This window comes from Stigmatopora nigra, chromosome 9 (assembly GCF_051989575.1).
Source record: "Stigmatopora nigra isolate UIUO_SnigA chromosome 9, RoL_Snig_1.1, whole genome shotgun sequence".
In the NCBI taxonomy this organism is placed as follows: Eukaryota; Metazoa; Chordata; class Actinopteri; order Syngnathiformes; family Syngnathidae; genus Stigmatopora; species Stigmatopora nigra.
In genome coordinates this window covers 7,894,538-7,914,889 of record NC_135516.1, presented here as the reverse complement: position 1 = coordinate 7,914,889, position 20,352 = coordinate 7,894,538, and the positions used below count along the sequence as shown (strand labels likewise).

The 20,352-nt window shown below is 39.6% G+C and overlaps 1 protein-coding gene across 3 annotated transcripts in view; it reads right to left on the bottom strand.

The window, feature by feature from the left end:
- znf521 (zinc finger protein 521) overlaps positions 1-12,918 on the bottom strand; it is a 98,625-nt gene extending 85,707 nt beyond the window's left edge. The window contains exons 1-3 of one of the 3 annotated variants that reach the window (XM_077724456.1): positions 12,599-12,717; positions 11,893-11,936; positions 3,356-3,418 (exon numbers count right to left, since the gene is read on the bottom strand). In XM_077724456.1, the coding sequence (XP_077580582.1) occupies positions 3,356-3,418; positions 11,893-11,932 (103 nt within the window). In that variant the 5' untranslated portion in view covers positions 11,933-11,936; positions 12,599-12,717. Of the gene's footprint in view, positions 1-3,355; positions 3,422-11,892; positions 11,937-12,598 lie in introns of all 3 variants that reach the window. The other 2 variants (XM_077724457.1, XM_077724458.1) reach the window with 2 other exon arrangements.
- Positions 12,919-20,352: the final 7,434 nt, after the last annotated feature.

Genomic DNA, 20,352 nt, shown 5'->3' with positions numbered 1-20,352 from the left:
CCAGAAATGGGAGAACTAAAAGGGATATAAGTAATGCGGCGGGCATGTGGTTATAATTATACACAGGCAGCAATGTCTTAAGCTTTGCACGGCAAGCACGGCCTAACCAAAAGCCTCATTAAATCCTGGTATTCTCTCCATACTGCGCCTTATATAAAAAATATATATATATATATATATATATATATATATATATATATATATATATATATATATATATATATATATATATATATATATATATATATACACATACATACATATATATAAATATCTATATATTTAAATATATATAGAAATATAAATAAATATATATATATATATATATATATATATATATATATATATATATAGATTTATATATATATATATATAGATTTATATATATATATATATAGATTTATATATATATATAGAGATTTATATATATATATATATATATATATATATATATATATATATATATATATATATATATATATATATATATATATAGATAGATAGATAGATAGATAGATATGTAGATATATAGAGATATATAGAGGCGCAGTATGGAGAGAATAGTGGGATTTAATGAGGCTTTATATATATTTCTGTCTTTTGTTAGCATTTGGCTTTGCGTTCTGTCAAACATGAATGAGAAACAGGAAGCAGGGCTTGCAGACCACTCATGGAAGCACTCGACTGGGGGTCTGCTAAGAGGTAGGTCTGATTAAGCCTGAAGCTCGTCAGGGGGTCTTAATGGATATTGTGGCCGTGTTCATCAAAGTGGCAAGTTGGGCAGTCACTAAAGAGTATTAGAGCCACACTTGAAATGGGGAAGAGGGGAAAAAAAGAATATTTGACGTATGGGGTGAAGAAAAAAAAGATAATCTGATGGGAAAGTAATAGAAAAAAAATGAAATTGCAATATTACAAGAAAAACACCGAATACTATGGCAACATATTTGCCACATATACAGGGAATTAAATTGTAGAATCCAGTAATATTGTGCAAGATTAAAATTGCCAGATTACAAGAATAGAATCAATACCATAACACTCGTTCTCTCTCAAAATGGCGAATGGGCTTGGATGACATTTGTAAGAGCATCACGCATCATCGACCCTTCTTTTGACCAAAGAAATCACTCACAAATGAGGAAAAGTGAGGAATTAATTTGTGTGCCCTCTGGATTTCTCCACAGGCAGACATCGATCACCCAGTGGCTTGCCGCCCACTCGCAGAGACGCGTGTGACGGGAGATTTCCACGAGTCGAGCTTTACAGTAGACCAAGAGGTGGTTCATTCCATGCAACCACCGACTAATATCCATCAATACAAATTATAAGAGCAGCACACAAATACAATATTGTTCAGTTGGCATTTACCATGTTCTGTTGGTCTCAACATTTGGGTGAGAACAAAAACCACTGAAAAAGACTCGATGGCGAGCTCGAGAGAGCTGATACGTGAATTGATGTTATTAGATCAAGCATCCCGATCCTTCTTTGTGGCCAAATACCGGATCACTTACTTTGCTTATGCATTAGTGTGGCATTAGCACAAGTGGCAATGTCAAAATTAATTTTTGGATCTCTGCCAGCCATCCCATTAAAAAGGTCTTATAAACTATGGCTGTCAAATAGCAATTTTCTACACAATTTAATCCAACAGATTTTAGTACTTTATGTAGGATTTGCACTTCAATTATTCATTAAATGGTTCTAATAATTTAATAGATATTAAAGAAACATGATTTGTGGAAATGATTCTAATACAGTTCTTAGCGATTGAGATGCGATTTTCCCATTTTAAGAGTCGATACTCACCCATTTTTTAGGTGCTATTGTTTTCATTTGTGTCCATTTTTTTCACCATTAGCCAACTAAGAGATTATTTCTTTGTCCTTTTTCCAGGTTGCCATAGCCCTGTAGGCTACATTGATTGCTACCATGTTCACAGACAGAATTAATGATGTCATGTTCCAACCGGGAAGAAAAAACCTTGGCCCAAATGTTAAATGAGTTATGACAAATTAAGAAGCAAACGAAGGATTTCCATGGGTGATGCCTTTGAAAAACATGGAAAAATGACAAAATTGACAATAGGCCAACACCTTTTCTGATTAAAATGCAACACTTGTATGATAATGCAACATGCAGTGCTTATCTGGCATGTCAAAGGTTGGAAAATATGATTTTAATCTGAATTTGGTGATCCTTGTAGGAGCGTTTTTTGGGCACAAGCCCTACAAAATGCTCCTTTAATTATAACAGAAAATTTAGGAAGAAATATGGTTAAAATATATCAAGGAAAAAAAGTCTTGCCAATGCTTTTTTTATGTCTGGAGTAATTCATGTAGTCTTTTTCCCATTTAAAGAAAATGCAGCTTGACAGGAATCAAGGAGAAAAAAAAACAGAACAAGAGGGGTAGATAAACATGATTGCATTTTTATGCTACCCAACTATTAGTAGCATTACATTTAACAAGGGGGAGACCATCAGAGAGGATACTCCATCTATTGATGTACAGGACGCAACCAATACCAAGCCTAATTGCTCATCAGAATTACTGAGTTGTCCTCCTAATTAACAGTGTTAATCCCAGCACCAACAACTATAGTACTCTAATTTTTAACACTTAAATGCTGAGTTGCTTTGCGAGAGAAGTGAGAAAAGAACACCGGACTGGCACAACTACCCACAGCATCCCCCCCCAAGCCTGTTGGGTCAAACCATCCATATTCCTTTTAAAATAAGCTCACCTGAGAACTGACCTTTAGCAGAGACGAATGACATGAAAATATACAGTGTGGTGCATCAGGGGCAGCTTTCTTTCATAAGGGGGGGAACTTGTAGTTAGTATGGGGGTGTCCTACTCATTTTCTGACCTGAATTTGCCATAACGTTCCTAAAGGGCCAGCGTTAATTCCGTGCTCGGAGACGGGAAACATTCATCTACATACGACACAGTGGTGTGAGGCAAAGTAAAGCGCACATGAGGGCTACTTTAAACACATCTGAATGCATGGGTATACTTTACTGGCCACTAAAGTACGTACAGGCTATTAAATGACAACTTGACTAATTGCCAAAGTCTTAATAATATGGGAAAACCTTAATTTGTAACATAAGTTGAAACATGAAAAGGAAAAAACTAAATGTACTCCTGTCAATGTTTAGAATTTAATGAAAATAAAGCCACGAAAAAGTTGTACTATGATAAAAATAACATTCAGTAGCAAAGCAGGTTACTCAATAAAAACCTCAACAACAGGAAACACAGATCCTTGTGAACACACGCACACACACACACAGATATATGATCCACTTTCCAGACAAAAAATGATGAAATATGAAATGGAGCATTACCGCTCGGAATGGCAGTGTGCCCGGGACTGTGCTGCTGCTGCTGCTCTTCTGTCACATTGTCTTCTACTGTCAGGAACAGAGAAAGAGAGAAGGGAAAGGGGTTTCAGGGAGGAAAAAGTAAGGAAAAGATAGTTAATAGTTGGGAAAAAAAATTTGACACAGTGAGATGAGATTTCCCTCTTTTTTTTATTATTTACAAGCAAAAAAAAAACGAAAACCGCCGAGAGATTTGGACCGCTTTTCACAGCTCGACCTGAGTTTTGGGAATCCACGCCAGCCTTTCATATGGATGAGTTTTATTGGCAACAAGGCAAACCAATCACACACGTAAATAAGAACTGTGAATAATGGAGGCGTCCCATGAAATGTCGGCACGGACGAATGAAACCTTTGGTAAGACGGTGGATCAGACGGTGATTTTAGGGATGCTGACTTTAAATTGAGCATGCAAAAACAAGCCAGAGTCTCTTTGAATTGCTTTTTTTTTTTTTTTACTTTTAGCGCCAGACTGTAGAAGAGGGAGAGTTGAATGAGGGTGGTAAATTGGGAACGTTCAATAGGGAATAAATGGAATTTATGGGCATATGCAATAAGACACCAGGAAGTCACCACATTTAAAATGGGCTCTTATGGAGAACTCAAATGTGTATTTAATTTAATTCGTAGCCAAGAAATACAGTTTTTGATCCAAGTACAACGGTCCTGTGCGTTCCAATTTATGAATTTACAGTCATAGAAACCACTGAAGGGTTGTTTTTTTTTGGTGTTTCCTTAGGTGAGCTCAAATTAGAGTAAAGGGATCAGCCTCATTTTAGAAATTCAAGTTGGTGGAAAAATGAAGTCGTATGCCTTTATTTTGTAAGGCGCTCGACCGAAAGCAGACTTTTTGTGTACAAAATGAAACTTGAAGCCCTTTGGATGTAATTTGTGTATTTTATCAAAAATTTGGGTGAGTATGATTGAATAAACTCTCCTCTTAGAAACTTACACATTAGGATCTGCATCCTCTGGTTGTTTGATCTTTTTCATAGAAACACCTCATAAGCTATACAAAAAAAATCTCCTAAAGTCGGAAATTACAGATATCAGCTGATAAATGCTATGCCCAGATGGCAAGAAGTCATTTTTCTCTAAATGATCAAAACAAAGGTAAAATTTATAATTAGTACTTTAAACTAAAGTACACTTTTTTTTTTTTAAATAAAAGGATGAAGGTGCTATAGTCCAGGGTCGGGAACCTTTTTGACCAAGAAGGCCATAAACAATTCATATTTTCAAATATTATTCCTTGAGAGTCATACTAAGAATTAAAAAGTAAAAATACATAAAAATGTGTACATTTATTAATCATTTCCCCACTTTGAAACTAAAAAAAGTGTCTGAATTCTTTTGAGAACATTTTGAGCTGTTGCTAATCAATGAGTACCAATGACAGTATGCATGCAGAAGAGTCTAATGAAGAAAATTTATGATTAAAAAGGCGCTAGAGATCATGTCGGCGCCACAGTTCCAGTGTAACGCTCCAATTGGTGCATTAGAGACTTAACAATACCCATATTTTACCACACAGGTTAGCGGAGAGCCATATATACCCATCAAAAGAGCCACATATGGCTCCATAGCCATAGGTTCCCTACCTCTGTGCTATACTATAAGTAGAAGTTTGCCTGCTCCCATTTTTTTTTCAAAAGCACAGCCAAATGCAAAGTTAAGGGTGAGAGCAAAGTGTACAAATGATTGAGTACTATAAAAATACAACTTTTTTTTAAAATTTAAACAGTTTTCTAAATCTAAACTACCCCTCTAAACACAGCACAACCCATTCCACCCAGCAACTTGAACGACATTATAATGACAGTGGCCGTCTTGGAAAAGAAAGGGCTTGCATTTAGTTTAAAAAAAAAAAAAAAGATTTCACATCAGCAACTGCATGAGGCTTCCAAGAGTTGCGTCAAGTACGAAGAGTGAAATGGATTTTAACAGTGGGAAGAGAACAAAAGAGTCTCCCACCTGCTCCATGTAAAATGAAGGTCTCGCTAAGGGCTTCTTACGCCTCTGCGTTCCACCCGTGAAGTTGAATTGCATTCTCCATTATGTATTTTCCAGCCTTTCATTTCCTGGGCAAGGAAAGGGGGAGTCTGACAGGACCTCCCGCCAGGGGAGTGTGGCAGTGACTGCCGACGCAGTAAGTGTCGCACTTTTAAAACTGCGCAAAATATCCTGTACTTTGCATAATTAAGACAAGATCCTATGGCGGCAGAAGCCTTTCGACTCAGGGGAACCCGAGTTAGACGCGAGTAGGGAGTCGAACCGCCGTGAAAAATGAAGAGGAAAGTGTGGAGCTAAAAGTTTGAATGCCACAAAAGAGAATTTAGGGCCACGTTCTGAAGAAAAACACAAAAATTTGGTGTGTGATAAGAAGAAAAAAAAGAAAAGGTGATTGTGTTATAAGGATAGAAAAAATGTACTAGAATAAAGTAGCAACTATGAGGTAAATTAAAAAGGAAATATGACATTAAATAATTGCAGCAGAGGAAAGAAGATCTTATGGTAATGCTCAAATAAAGTATTTACATCAATAGTATAAAAGTGAAAAATTTACAAGACTAAGGTAAGGAATGGAAGCAAGAAAATTAGCTATAAAGAAAGAAAAATGTTGACATTTTACAAGGCATGAGGGAATAGTCTTGCTCTATTACGATTATTATTCATTTGAGAAGTTGCAATATTGTGTGTGTGGTGGCATGTTATGTGGTCTGAATTCTACAAGAATAAAGTGAGTGATATTAAGAGGATTAATTTGCAATATTACAAGCTTAAACTCTAATACAAAAAGAGCATTAACATAACAAGGAACACAATCCAAATTTGTCACAATACAGTAACCATCTTAAACAGTTCAAGTCTAAATTTACATGGTTAAAAAACTAAATCGCAATTGGAAGTTTACCAGAATATTATAAAATAAATTCCTTTTCTTCTCTTGTTTATGTTATGTCTTGAACACATTTTTTTTTAATCTTTCATTTGGCACAGAATATTTTTTAGCTCTTGAAAGATTAGAAATCTTTATAAATCCTTCCCTACGCTATGTTTGCCAAACATATGATGGGTCTCGCAATTAATTAAAGGCATCCTTTAATGCAAGGAGGCCCGGTCGGATTGGTGTGGGGGGGGTGAGGGGTGGGGGGCTCCCCGGCGCCGCCACAGATGACAAAATCAAGCCAATACGTTCTTGTCGAAACGGGCTCTGGTGACTGACGCCCTGAGAGTTTAATGAGTTTCTCCTACGCCGTGGAGATTTTTGTGTATGAGATCATTTAAATGGAGTCGAGGGTGGGGGTCCTAATAAATCCCCCGTGGTTCCATCAGAGATCGGTGGCAGGGGTTTTTGCTTTTTGTTTTGATTACCATCCCTGTTGGTGAGATGAGGGAGTTCAGGCAGAAAATGTTCTTTTATGATACCGTAAGAAGCCGCGGCGGTCTGGGGATGATTTGTCACCCGCTGTAAACATATTAAAAGTTTTGTCGTTAAGATGACTTGGAGGAAGGAAGAGAGTGTGTTCATCTTTCGAAACTATACGGACAATTATCATTGAAATGTTGGAAAATGGCTTTCATCCTAATGATATGGCTGTTTAACAAGGATCGGAATCATATAGAGTCCACCAATCAGCCACTTCTTTCAGTGTTATTGGAATATTATTTTCCAATGACTGCATTAGGGAAACCATGAATATTTGAGAAACTTTATAACTTTATATAAGGCTTTATGATAGATTACTTAGCAATATTTGACCAAGCCTAATGTGAATAGTTTGGCATCAAAATAGTGTGAATGACAAATGAATTGAACATTAAAGAGTATAACAGATAATGAAAAATCAGCAAGATTTTGAATATTGACATATCCATTGCACCTTTAACTTATTGATTTCTATTGAAAGACGTCAAAATTGTGTGGAAGTCTGTCGCATTGAATGGCATCCATTTTTTTTTAAATCCACATTTCAGGGTAAGTCGTACCACAATAATTTTGAGTGCTAAATTATATATAAAAACTGGGAGAAATCGATAAAGACAAAGACAAGAGGGTCGTTTTAATGAACTGGTGCCTAACTTTATCTCATAAACGCCAGAGCAAACTAGTCAGCTGATGAATTGTTGCTATTGTTATTTTATGTTTGTCCAGCTACAGTGTATCACTCTGATTGTTAAAAATATAATAATTTAAAAAATGGTTGATACAACATTGAACCCACACGGGAACATTGTCCTTTGATAATCAAAGTGCAGCTCAAAGGGAAAACAAACAAACAAACAAAAAAAAACCACCCTAATCCCACGACAAATGTTGCAACATTAAAGGCCACTAATTAACACAGCGGGGACACAATCACACACTCACATACACACACAGAAATGAATGAAACTACCTGTCATTTTATTATGAGTGACAATCCCCATATGGTTTGCTTCCCTTTTTTAGCGATGAATTAATTGTGTGTAGATAAGATGAAAAATGTACACAATGCATTGAATGATTAAAAAAAGTCAGAGATGACAAATTCACAGTCACTTTTTTTGCAATCCATCAGATGAAATCCTGCTGGGTAACACAAACACACGCTTGAAAAGTGTGTGTGTTTTTTTCCTGGATATGCGTGACTCATCCGCTTGGTTACAAGCAGCCTGGACGATACGGTGGCGGGCACAATAGTGCTGTAATCCGCCCTTACTGACCGCGACGGAGACGCTCGCCACGGGGACTACAACTCAATTTAGCTGGGGGTCCTTAGGTCAACCCTCTTCAATTAGGCCCGAGAGGAGGCGGGTGGAGGAACGTACGCACACACATGACTAACTTTCTTAATGAGCATTATTTGAACTGATGATTAGTGTCATGAATAATTTGCAATGGAGCAGCATGTTAATCACATAGCATAATGTCTGTAAGCCTTTAGTCATATAGAGAAGGGAAGATGCTTGCAATTATTGCCAATTCGGAAAGTAAAGTCAGACTAGTCATATGCAAATAAGACCAGGCAACATCTCATTTGATTTCGCCAAAGGAAAACGGTGGGGATCAATCACTGTCTGGCTATCAGACAATCCGTGACAATAAGACAGACGCGCGCCACGAAATAAGAGGAGATATCGGCCAGCTCCCGCGACGCTCCCGTCCGGCACGCCTGAGCCGCGTGTCAAGCACGCTGACAGCCGTGCTAATGGGATTTTCCCCCCTCCATTTTATTTTAAACTAACAGCTCCATCATAATTTCCTTAATGATAATACATACTACCCATATTTTCGTGTCACATTAAAAACGTGTTAATGGGTGTTATGCCACGGTACATTAATGGCAAACAGCCCGGAGGATATGGCGCATTCTGACACAACAACGACAAAAATAGCTATTGGTAATGCTAAACACTGTTTTAGTGGGGTATCTCTAGCACCAATCTACAGACTTCTGGTCCTTTATTTAAATCGTTTATGGATTTTTTTTACTACCAAGGTTATTGCATCTAGGAGGTCAACGGCAACTTGTATAAATTTAAAGGAAAAGTTTCAGAGGTGAAAGTTTATTCCGAAATCAAATCACATGTATAGTCCTAAATCTGATAAAGACCATACTATACATTTTTACGCCAGAGTATGCCAAAACTCACTTTGACATTGTACTAAAAGAATCGGATCATAGGGTGTTGCATCACTGTTACATCACAGTCGGTTAACTCATTCCTTCAGTGATAACAGTTGACAGCGATGCCATCTAGTATAGACATGACAAACTACGGCCCGCGGGCCACATCCGGCCTATGTTTCATATGTACTGTTAACGGATGCACTTTTTTATATGTATCGTATCTTGTGCTGACCCGGCCCATCTGTCAAATTTTTAAAGTCAATGTGGCCCCCGGAACGAAAAGTTTGCCCAACCCTGATCTAGTACTAAACTAGGAGAAGGTCCTCCAGTTCTAAATAAACCATAATCAATAGCAGGCTTTGGATTAACTTTGTCTACAATCTTGGAATTCAAGGTAAAACAGTTCTACAGTAGAATTACGATCAGTTTAAAAGAAAAAACACATATTGTGATGCAACAGCATAAATAGAGCGGATAGATACCAAACATAAAATACTAAATGACTAGCTTGCTGATTTAAAATGCTTTAAATTGTGAAAGGAGCATCTTAACAGTAGAAAACGTGTAACAAGATATGAAAAAATAGCTATTTAAATCAGGGGTGGCAAGCTCTAATAAAAACGGATAGATTTACATTCTTCAGGTTGCTTCATTGATAAGAAGTGAAATAACCTTGCACTATAAAGAAATGAGCTTCCACTAGCAGTAAATTCTTCCTAAAAATGTCTCTAGAGTTTCTCATTTCATTGAAACTGAATGTACAAATGTACCTTTACTGCCTTTTTACAAAATGCCTAGAAGTGTTAAGTCCACAGTCAAGAGTTAAACGACGACGTCATGCATCAGCAAAAGTTCACTCATAACGCCACTAATTTCAGCTCCTCTACAACATGAAATATTTAGGGTCGACGTGACACGGCACCGATTGCAGCAGTCGTCCAGCAAATGGCGCGGAAAATATATTTATATATGCACATGGCCAAATGTGGAAAGCGGGCTCGTCGGCCAATAAACACGTCAGTGCCGAGGGCCTTGAGTGTGCGGTCTGTGCTTCGAATGAAAACATCCACGCTGGCTCATGTTTTTGATTCAGGAATTGTGCTGGCGGGACAGACGACGTGGCAGTCGTCGTTTGTTACTTTTCGACCACTCGCTCATGAGAACAACATGGAATCACAACGGTCTGAGTTACAAGTGGCTCTGTTTTGAAAATGTCGCTGCAAATGTCCACCTTTTTTTCCCTCAAAACCAGATTTAGACTTTCTTAACTTCACCAGATCCATTGCGAGCAGGCCTGGATTAAAACTTTGTCACCATCAATGGCAGTAAATGAGTTAGTTAAATAATAGAAGGCAACTTGACAGCCATCTCACCTTCTCAGAGGAATCTCTATATACCAGGGGTAGGGAACCTATGGCTCGGGAGCCATATGTGGCTCTTCTGGTGGGTGCATGTGGCTTTTCACTAACTTGTGAGGTAAAATATGTATTTAAACCGCTTTGTGACAGAGCCGAATCCTGAATGCACCAATAAGAACGTCTGGATGCATATTTTCATTGATTAGCAACTAAGTAACAGTGTTGTCAAAATAATTGTACTTTAAAAGTGGTAAAATGACCCAACAAAAGAAAAATCACATCAAATTTTCACATTTTTACTGTTAATTATCTTCATCTTTAAAAAAAACTCTTAGAGTATGTTTCTTAAGGAATAAAATTTGAAAATAGGAATTGTTTATGGCTCAAAAAAGGTTCTCTACCCCTGCTATATACAAATAGAATATTATACGTACAATCTTCAAACTACAAATGACAGCGTACTCCTGCTGTTGAACATGGAGGTTGACGACGTTTCCTCTCTTTAACAATAGCCAGGCAGACAGATTGACAAGGAAAGTTATTATGGACATCTGTATAAATGGAGCCCCTTTCTTCCCTTAGGAGCGACAGACAAAGAGCAGTAAATAACATCTGGCTCCCCCACTCCAAAAATATATATATTGAAAAGGAAATATCTACACTGTCTTTCGGCAATAGTCGATCTGCACAAAGACATCAATGTTATGTCGATTTCTCTTTGCGACAACAAAACAAACAGGCTTCACCTGCATACTGATTCAGTCTCTCTCGCTCTCTCACTTTATGTCTCTCTCTCTCTTTCTCTCTCTGTCAAGAACAGATGTGCAGCTCACACTTGTAGCGTCAAAGAAGCTGCATTCAACACGAGTGATGAACAAAACAAAAACAGGACGTCGAAGAATCCAAATACGCTCACCGAGTTATTGATTTCAAAAATGGCTGCGCATACGTTTCTGGTGAAGTCTTCCGAGAAGAAGGAAGTGGAAAAGATGGGGACGGCTATGACGATTCGACGCTCAAAACATTAAGGATTACGTTACTGTAGAATACAATTACATCCAGTTGAATGAACTGGAATAACCACCTACTACCCCAATAAATCATCCCATTTCCAACACATAAACATGCAAAAAAAGTGTCATGCTAAAAGTTATTCTGTGAACTTTTCATCTCACAACAAAATATATAATAGATAAAACAGACGCATCTCCCATCCCTGCTTTACTTTGCCTTTTAGTCACGTGACAACCGTGCACGCCATTCCTTTACTTAAAAGTTGAGGACTGATCCAGATGTTCGTATGTACAAAACACTCACAAAACCCGAATCCGCCCTCAACGAACCGATCTGAAATGATTTTTCCATACACACCAAAAAAAGAATAAGAAAAAAAACCTACCACCCAGCATAAATGCCGGTAAAAATACATTCAAATCGTTTTTATGTCTGTTTTGTTTTGCCTGGCGTTTGTTCAATGCGATTTAAAAAATAGATATTTTAAAATAAATTATTTGAAGAGCCAGCTTACCTTTGAGGGATCTTGGCTTCGCTTGCTTGCGGCGCGACATGATCCTACACAAAATGCTGAAGTTGACAATGTGCGTAAAAGGGGCTCAGTGGCCAAAACCGTCCCGAAATGCGCGTGCGAGGTTCGAGCGCGACTGTCTCGCTACCATCCCCGTGCGCGCAAGACTAAACGACGTCGAACTAGTCTAAATATTATAATCTTGTTTTGTGATGAGCAGGTAGACAGACGTGTTTTTTTTCTTGTTTTTGTTTTTAAAAGGTCCAATTTCCTCGGTAAAAATGCGAGAATGTGGCTCTAGTGTCGCCGATTGCCGTGGCGATGCCGTCACGCGTTGCCATTCCTCGTGAAAATGTCACGCGTGTGCACGCTCGGGAAATGAAAAAGAGCAATATTTGCTTTATTCTTGCCCACCGTCACCATCATTTGAGGTGGTGGGCAAAACCCCTTTCGTGCGCGTCAGAGTGCAAAAGAAATAAGGTGCGTCAAAAAAAACCGAGCTTCTCGAAAAAAAAGGGGAGAAAAAACGAGCAAATGATACTTTTTGGGTAGAAATCCAGCTAAGCAGGCGAAAAGTAGTCGCGCGTCAGAGGAGTAGAGCTAATGTAGAATTAGGTGCGCGGATGTGCTCCGAGCCGACGTCTAAATTGCTCTTAAAAGGAGGATGAAGAAGCAGAGAGAAGATGGAAGCTCCCTCCTCATCACAAACCTGCAAGGTCTTGGACTGCGCTGTCGCTCCGGTAGTCCACATAATAATGGAAAATGGAAGCAAGGCCCCCAAAGCCATCAGGATGGCTCCAGAGGGGGCCCCTACCCCGCAGGGACTCGCTCTGTACGTAATCACTGAGGAAATCATTGTCAGCCTGCCTGCACTCACACACAGACAGAGAGGCATGATTAAAATCCGAGGGTGTGCTGCAAGATGTGGACGCCTGGATTCGGATCGCTCTCCGGATCAGGAGTAGAACTCCCAGCCACCGGAAAGTGGGCCTGCCCGGCTGGCTGGTTGGCTGGCTGGATGGATGGATGGTGGATAAAGTCAGGAAGGGATGGCGGTGCTTCTTCCTGCAGCTCGCAGACGGCCACTCCGTACGTCTATCAGCATGTACGGCAGACGGACTGGTCCCCCTTCTGGTGGAAGAAGAAAGGCGCTGTTAACGTCTAGCATGCATACGGTATAATGTTTTTTTTTACATCAACGTGTGGCTTTAAATGTGCAGTATTAGCACACACAAATATGTCACTTTATTTTAGTGTGGTTTCTAATTTTTTCCTTAAATGAGTGGATTGATAAAGCAGATAGATGGATAGATGAATAGATGTGTGGATGGATGGATGGGTAGATGGATGGATGGATGGATGGATAGATGGATAGCTGGATAGATGGATAGATGGATAGATGGATAAATGGATAGATGGATAGATGGATAGATGGATAGATGGATAGATGGATAGATGGATAGATGGATAGATGGATAGATGATAGATGGATAGATGGATGGAAGGATGGATGGATGGATAGATGGATGGTCTCGTGCCTATGTGGTTTTTCCCCTGGTATTCCGGTTTTCTACCACCTCCCAAAAATGGGTGGGCAAACCGGTCTTCGGGGGCCATTGTTATTGCAGGTTTTTGTTCCAACCGATCCATCACCGACATTTTAACCAATAAGATTTCTGCAGAAAACAAAAAGCACCTGACTGCAAGCCACTAATTGCACTTGTAGGAATACAGATTGGTGAAAAGGTGTCCTCTTTATGGATTGGAATGCAAACCTGCAGCCACTGCGGCCCTTTGTGGAATATTTTGCGCACCCCTGCTCTAGTGTACACAAGACTGGTTGTTCTTCTTATTGTGCTCTGCGATTGGCTGGCAACTAATTCAGCATGCCCCCATCCTCCTGCCCACAGTTGGCTCACATAGGATCCAGCGCCCCTGCGACCCTTGTGAAGACAAGCAGTATGAATGAATTAATATTTGTAACCCGCTTAATTTTAGCATTAAATTTATGACCTACATACACCAACAAGTATTTTACATATTCACTTTTTCATCCTTTAATCTCCACCCTTGCTTCTTAAAGGAGTCCCCCCCCCCAAAAAAAAAACATACACACACCCCACCCACACATTGCCACACGAAAGATCAATACGACAAAGTGTGACAGGGATTGACGTGAGGTACTTTGCTCCCTTCAAAGGCCTCCCAAACTACAGTAAACTTGGTAAACACGCATATATGAAAGGTCTATTTGTCTGCGTTGGGAATCTGTCAGGAGGTCTCAGCCGCCTTAACGCTTCAATCCAACAATGCCTTCCCTCAAAGTCCCCCCTTTCTGTCTCAGTGCACTGTCAGGCATCTCTCCCAAAGTTTTTACCACCTAGTTTCCCTCCTCCCTGCTTTCAGGGCTCTCTAAAACACAAACAAACATCCTCCAGGGCTCTTTGCTACTTTCATTAGTGACAAAATAACTGGGAAGAGGCTTGACTTGACTCACATTCAGTCTCTAAGTTGAACTATACTCCCTTAACCACAATTGTTTATTTCCCTTGATGTAAGAAATATAGCTCATGATACTCAAAAAAAATGTCTGACAAGGCATTTCCCTTAGCGATTGGCTTTAGAAATTTGCTAGGAAATTAAGTATATTTTTGTTTAGGCCTGAGGGGGGTGGGGGGGGTCACCTTGACCACCAGGGGGGAGTAAAATACAGTCATACAGACCCAAAGGAGCAAAGATTTTATTACGGCTGAAGCGAGTGCAAATCAGACCAAATAAAACATTTACACCATTTAATATATTCTGTGAACCTTGAAGAATAAAAAGGACAGATCCAATTGGCTACAGGAGTAAGTCATCCGCATTGGCAGTTATCACCATTGTTGACGCACCTTTTCCTCCACTTATTCTGTCAATATGATAGGATGCAGCACCTTGAGGACTTTAGCAAACATTTTTTTGCTACTCCTCTTTTTAAAAGTCTTGTGAATAGCTGTGTTATGTTGTCAATAATATGTTGAATAAGGTGTGACACTGCAAACTCTAATAATGAGCAAAATTCCACTTATAGTAATGATATGACAAAGCACCTTTGTGCTCAAGTGTGGATAATCATTACCGAAATGGGGGGAGAAAAAAATAGAAACAGTTTCACCAAACATCTCTGTGATTCAATAAAATTGAAGCCTTTGCACATGTTTTCAGTGTGTGTGTGTCTGTATGAGTGCTGCAACATGTCAGCTTCAACTCACAGCAGGAATGAGCTTCTCCCCTCCGCCTCTGCCCTCAACTGGAGGCTTCACCGTGACCTGTGGCCTCTTCATCTTCTGTACGTTTGGCTGCAAAAAAAAAAGTACAACAAAGCATGAAGAAAACTCTTTTAAATAAGTTGGAATCATAGTGACTTCTGCCAAAAAAAACAAAAAAAAACACTGAAGGCTATTTTGAAGAATTTGGTTGTAAACGCAGTGTTAAAAATGCAGTCGGTCAATTATGCTTGTTAGAGAAGAGGGCATACTGTATATATAGACATGCTTGTGCACCAAATACACACAAACATGCACACACGCACACATATACATACACATTTTGACTTGCCTCATTAAAACCCATCTAGCTCGCAGAACTCTGAGATGCGCACGCCTCCCTTGAGGAGCAGAACACATTCATTTCAAGAAAGGCGAAATATTCAACTTTTTTTTCCCTTCCTTCTCCTCCTCGCTTGTAATTACAGACATTGCCGGAACGCATGACCCCGAGAATAAGGCTGCGTCCTATGAGAGCCCACCAGACACATCACCGTCTCCGGTCCAGCTCTCCATTGTGCATGCGCTTCCCCCATCGGAACGCCACCCACACCGGGCATGAGTGAGGTCGAAGCAGTGCTCCCATCAGCAGAGGGAGCACCCCCTGGGGACTTTACACTCTCTTCTAACAAGCCAAACTCCAGAGGCTGTGCAGAAAAGAAAAACAGCTACAATAGTAAGTGACTGAGTGTGCTGCACTGTGAGGCCTCGTCTCATAGTGAACTGATGAAAACAAAGAAACATAACATTACAAGTTGGCAAGCAGCTTTCCAACTTTGTTTTCATCCAAATTATTAGGCAATAAAATACAGGATCACAAAAACCAAATGTCTAGTCCTGTGCAAGATTATTGTCTTCTTTTGTTTTTGTTTTTTAATGGTCAATCGGTACACTCCTATGAACTTTTTTTTTGCTATAAATGAGGAAAGGTATAATGAAGCACCCAATGTGGAACAATTTTAATTTGAACTGAAATATATAGGAGACATATCTTGCCTTTGTTACTACTCATCTAAGAATAAATAAATAAACACTAAGTAAGGTAATGTACGGGGGTACATACATATTTGGACACCTGGTAATGTGGCATCACTTCTCTTGACTTGCTCCATGTGAACCTGGCGTAGATCCTCTGGAAAACTCCTAAATTGCACAAAACTTTTTTATTTTTATCATTTTTATTATTCAAAAATGTTTCGACAATGTTCCTTCATCTGGATAATACGATCAGCCTTTGCATATTACCTCATGTTTTATGAAGGCAGAAGAAATTAATGTAGTATTTGCATTTACCGTTTATGTTGACCGAACTTGAATGGATCCACATCAACTGTCAGTAAAAAAAAATGCCCTCGGTCCTTAGAAATTCTAAGTCTTTAACCGGTAGCTGTATTATGTAGTGAATGGTCCTCCTGGAGAGTGACCTTCCAGTCAGTTATCCACAACTTCCATCTTGCCAAGCCAAGGAGCCCGGCGAGCAACTCCCAGACCGGGTCATTAGCGCAGTGGTGTCACTAGACAGCAGATCACGGGCCAGAAAGGCGGCGAGAGAGGGGGACTCCTGGCACTGTGGTGGCTGCTGTGCGCTTTGACATTCAGGGCTGGCTGATCTATGGGGCTGGGGAGACGGTGCCCTTGCTCTGGGTCTTCGTGAGGGGAAGTTCCTGGCAACGGTCCCCGTTTACTTACTTCATCATAAAACACAGGTCAGGAGATACTGTCCGCACTCTCGTATGGTCACCTTACTGCGCGGCAACCTGAAAACATAGTGTAAAAAGTTGTTTTGGTTTAAACCAACAATATATAAGAACCATAAAACCCCAAGTTAGTGGGGAGATTAGTATGTATCACTCTCATGGTATCAGTTACTGTGATCTTAGTGGACCAGACAGTTTGTCTCTTGGTTTAAGACCGGCATTAGTCTTAAGTGTTCCCAGTTTAAGTGCAATGCCGTGAGAATTCACTAAAAACCATCCTGAAATTTGAGGACCAATCAGGTCATTCACAAACTACTGGCCAAACTATACGAACAGAACACTCATCCATTCATTTCCTGAAATGCTGAACCTCGCAATGGTCACGGTGTGTGCTGGAGTCTATCACAGCAAACTATGGGCATGAATTAATTGTTGGCCAGCCAATCACAGGGCACAAGGAGACGGAAAACCCTTCAGGCGATTTAGAGTGTTCAACCAGCCTACCAGGCATGTTTTTCGAATGTGGGAGAAAACCTTAGTACCCAAAGACGACAAACCTCGGATCGATCCCTAGACCTGTGTGGCCACCTACTTCTCTACCAGGCTACCCCTTCAGAACATATTGTACCATAATAGATGTTCTTATCTGGAAGGACACCCATTTAGGCACCTAGCTGTTCTAGAATGAGCTATATTTATTTTCTCCTATCATGCCGAAAAAGTCACCCTCAAGGGAAGACCATGTTGGTCCTTTGAAAAATCACCGCAAAGAGGGTAAAGACATCGTAAACAAACATGCCTGTAAACCACTCTTATAAGAATCAATTTTCCATAACATGACCTTTAATTGTTTTTATACGATCTTGCACGCAAACATCAATGAAAATCATAATGGAGTTCATTAGTTTACAATTCTCATGAGGACTACATCACAACAGTTCCGTTTTTGACAAGTTTGGAATCTAACATGCAAAGGTGCACGGTTGTCACACGGCATGCTGCTTCACCACATTGAAAAGGATTTATCTGTGATCAAAAATCATTCTGCTGGTTTTTATGTCCTTTTCTGAAATGGCTTTGACCTCAACAGCAAAATGCCACATGCCAAGGAAGACAGAATCCCCCATGGGGGCGATACCACAGGCCAACATGGTCATTAAAAACAGTTAAACAGTAAATCTCTTGGCAAAGTCAAGTAAAATATTTGGGAAATAAATCTCTTCTCAGGAAATTAAATACTTAAATTATTTTTGCTTTATTCCTTTGTTCAGTCATTTTCTGTAACACCTATCCTCACAAAGGCTACGGTGGTGCTGGAGACTGTTAACTGTGGTAACAAGGCAGTGTACATCCTGTAGTTTGCATTACTCTCTTTTGAATGAGAATGTTGTATTTGTTAAAATACTAAATGAAACAAATTAGAACTGTATCATTCAGTACTTGAATAATACAAATAAGATTGATAAGACAGCATCATTTACAATAGTATTTTTTTTCTAAATCAAATATCCATGTGCACACTATATATAGGCCTACCAGGGCTTAATCAATATAAAATCCCCCTGAATTGATCAAATAGAGCATAGTAATTTTCCCATCATATAAATGTACTTCTATATTATATTAGGAAATCTATATAAATCATTTTTTAAGTCATATTCGCTGTGACGCAGATTTCTTTTAACCTTTCTCTCACAAATCCTCTTATGTAAAAGTAGTCTGATGATAAAGTAACTTTTCTCTCCCAATAATATATATTTTATTTCCACAATTTATTGGGATTTTTTATTGAGATATTTTTCCATTTGTAAAAGTGAGATTTAGGTAGTTTAAGCCTCCAAATAAAAAGCTGTTCCTTAGAGAAATGAGATGTAGTGCAAATGAGAGCAACCATCTTCTCCTCCTTTACCAGGTCCAATTTACTCAGGCACATTATCCCTGGAAAAGTGGCAGCTGTGCTGAATGCTTCCGTGAAGGCATGTTGGATAACACAGGCCCGGAAGGATTAGGGCTGACTCTCACTCCCGGGCGACGGCGTATACACATTATTCATCGTAACACCTCCCCATCCCTCCTCACCTTTTTCGCTCCCACCAGCCCACTGGCTAGGCAGCTCCCCCATGACTGCCCCCTGCACGTCCCTGACAGTTGCATAAACCCGCAGAACCTCTCTCTAGACTACGGTGGCTGGAGCCTGGAGTCGAAATAGCGTTAATTAAAAGAAAAGGTTAACACACACGAGGCTGGCGAGTGGCACAGTACGAGGGTGCTCCCTTGATGCTGCATCTGCATCTGCCGCCCACCACCCCACATAAGCAGGAATGATTTGGTTCAATTGGGATGTAAAGAATGAGCCTTAAACTAAAGAGGTCGCACCATGTGCTTCCACTCACCTGTCCGGCTTGGGCCTTCTTGGTTGGGAGCTGATTAGTGTGTTTCACAGAAGGTCTCACCTCCCTAAACACCGCCCACACACACACCTTCATTAGACAGTGGGACGTGCGCCAGCTTTGAGTGTCACCTAGGAGAAAAGAAGCAGGTAGAAAAGGTGAGCTTGAGGGTAGACAGCACCAGAAAAGGGTACAAATGAGGGGTCACCAAAGAGAAAGTTAAGGGGAACAAGCCCATTGGCATCGTGCACAGCTGTTGTCGCATCTTGTGCCTGAAAGTGATGCGCGGGATCATTAAATAATGATGATTTATCACTTAATTTTGTTCAAAAATACATATTCACACGGGGAAAATGTTGGCCTAGTTAGCATCATAGGTAGATACAGAAGGTGTTTGCCAGGAGTTAGGACTAGGTGATGAATGGGTCGCAAATAGCTGTAAAATTACATCGTGTTCATTAGGAGAAATTAGGAATCATAAAACATAGTGAGAGGACAAATAAATTATAAAAATACACGTTTTGAGAAGGGAAGCTATTTCAGTTTAAATGCATTTTTCTGTGGGGATATAAAAGACTATTTCTGCTATGACAACAAACTAATACAATGAGAACATTTGAATTCATGAATGCATGAATTCATCAAGAACAAATTCACACTACTAATAAAATTCATTTCCATAATATCATTCTTAAAGTGTTATTTGTTCTGCTTTCAATGCACTCTAATACGTTTTCCTTCATACTGCAATTTGCAATGTCCATAAATACGACACCTTATTTTCAAGGAATTTCACTAAAGACATACCACAAGCTTTTTAAGTCAAACAAATGGGAGTGAAAGAATTTCCTCCTGCGAATTAAACAATCAGAGATAATTAAACATCTTTGCTCCCAGAAGAAGTGCTCCCACTGGAAGGTTGTTTAGTTTAAGGATGTTTTCAGCGCTTTGACTCACCAGGGACTCTCCCCATTTGGAGGTTTTATATCTCTAACAAGCCTTTAATGTTGAGTAACTTGCTTGCTTGATGGAGTCTGACAACTTAGTTCTCTTCCACAGTAGGATTTAACA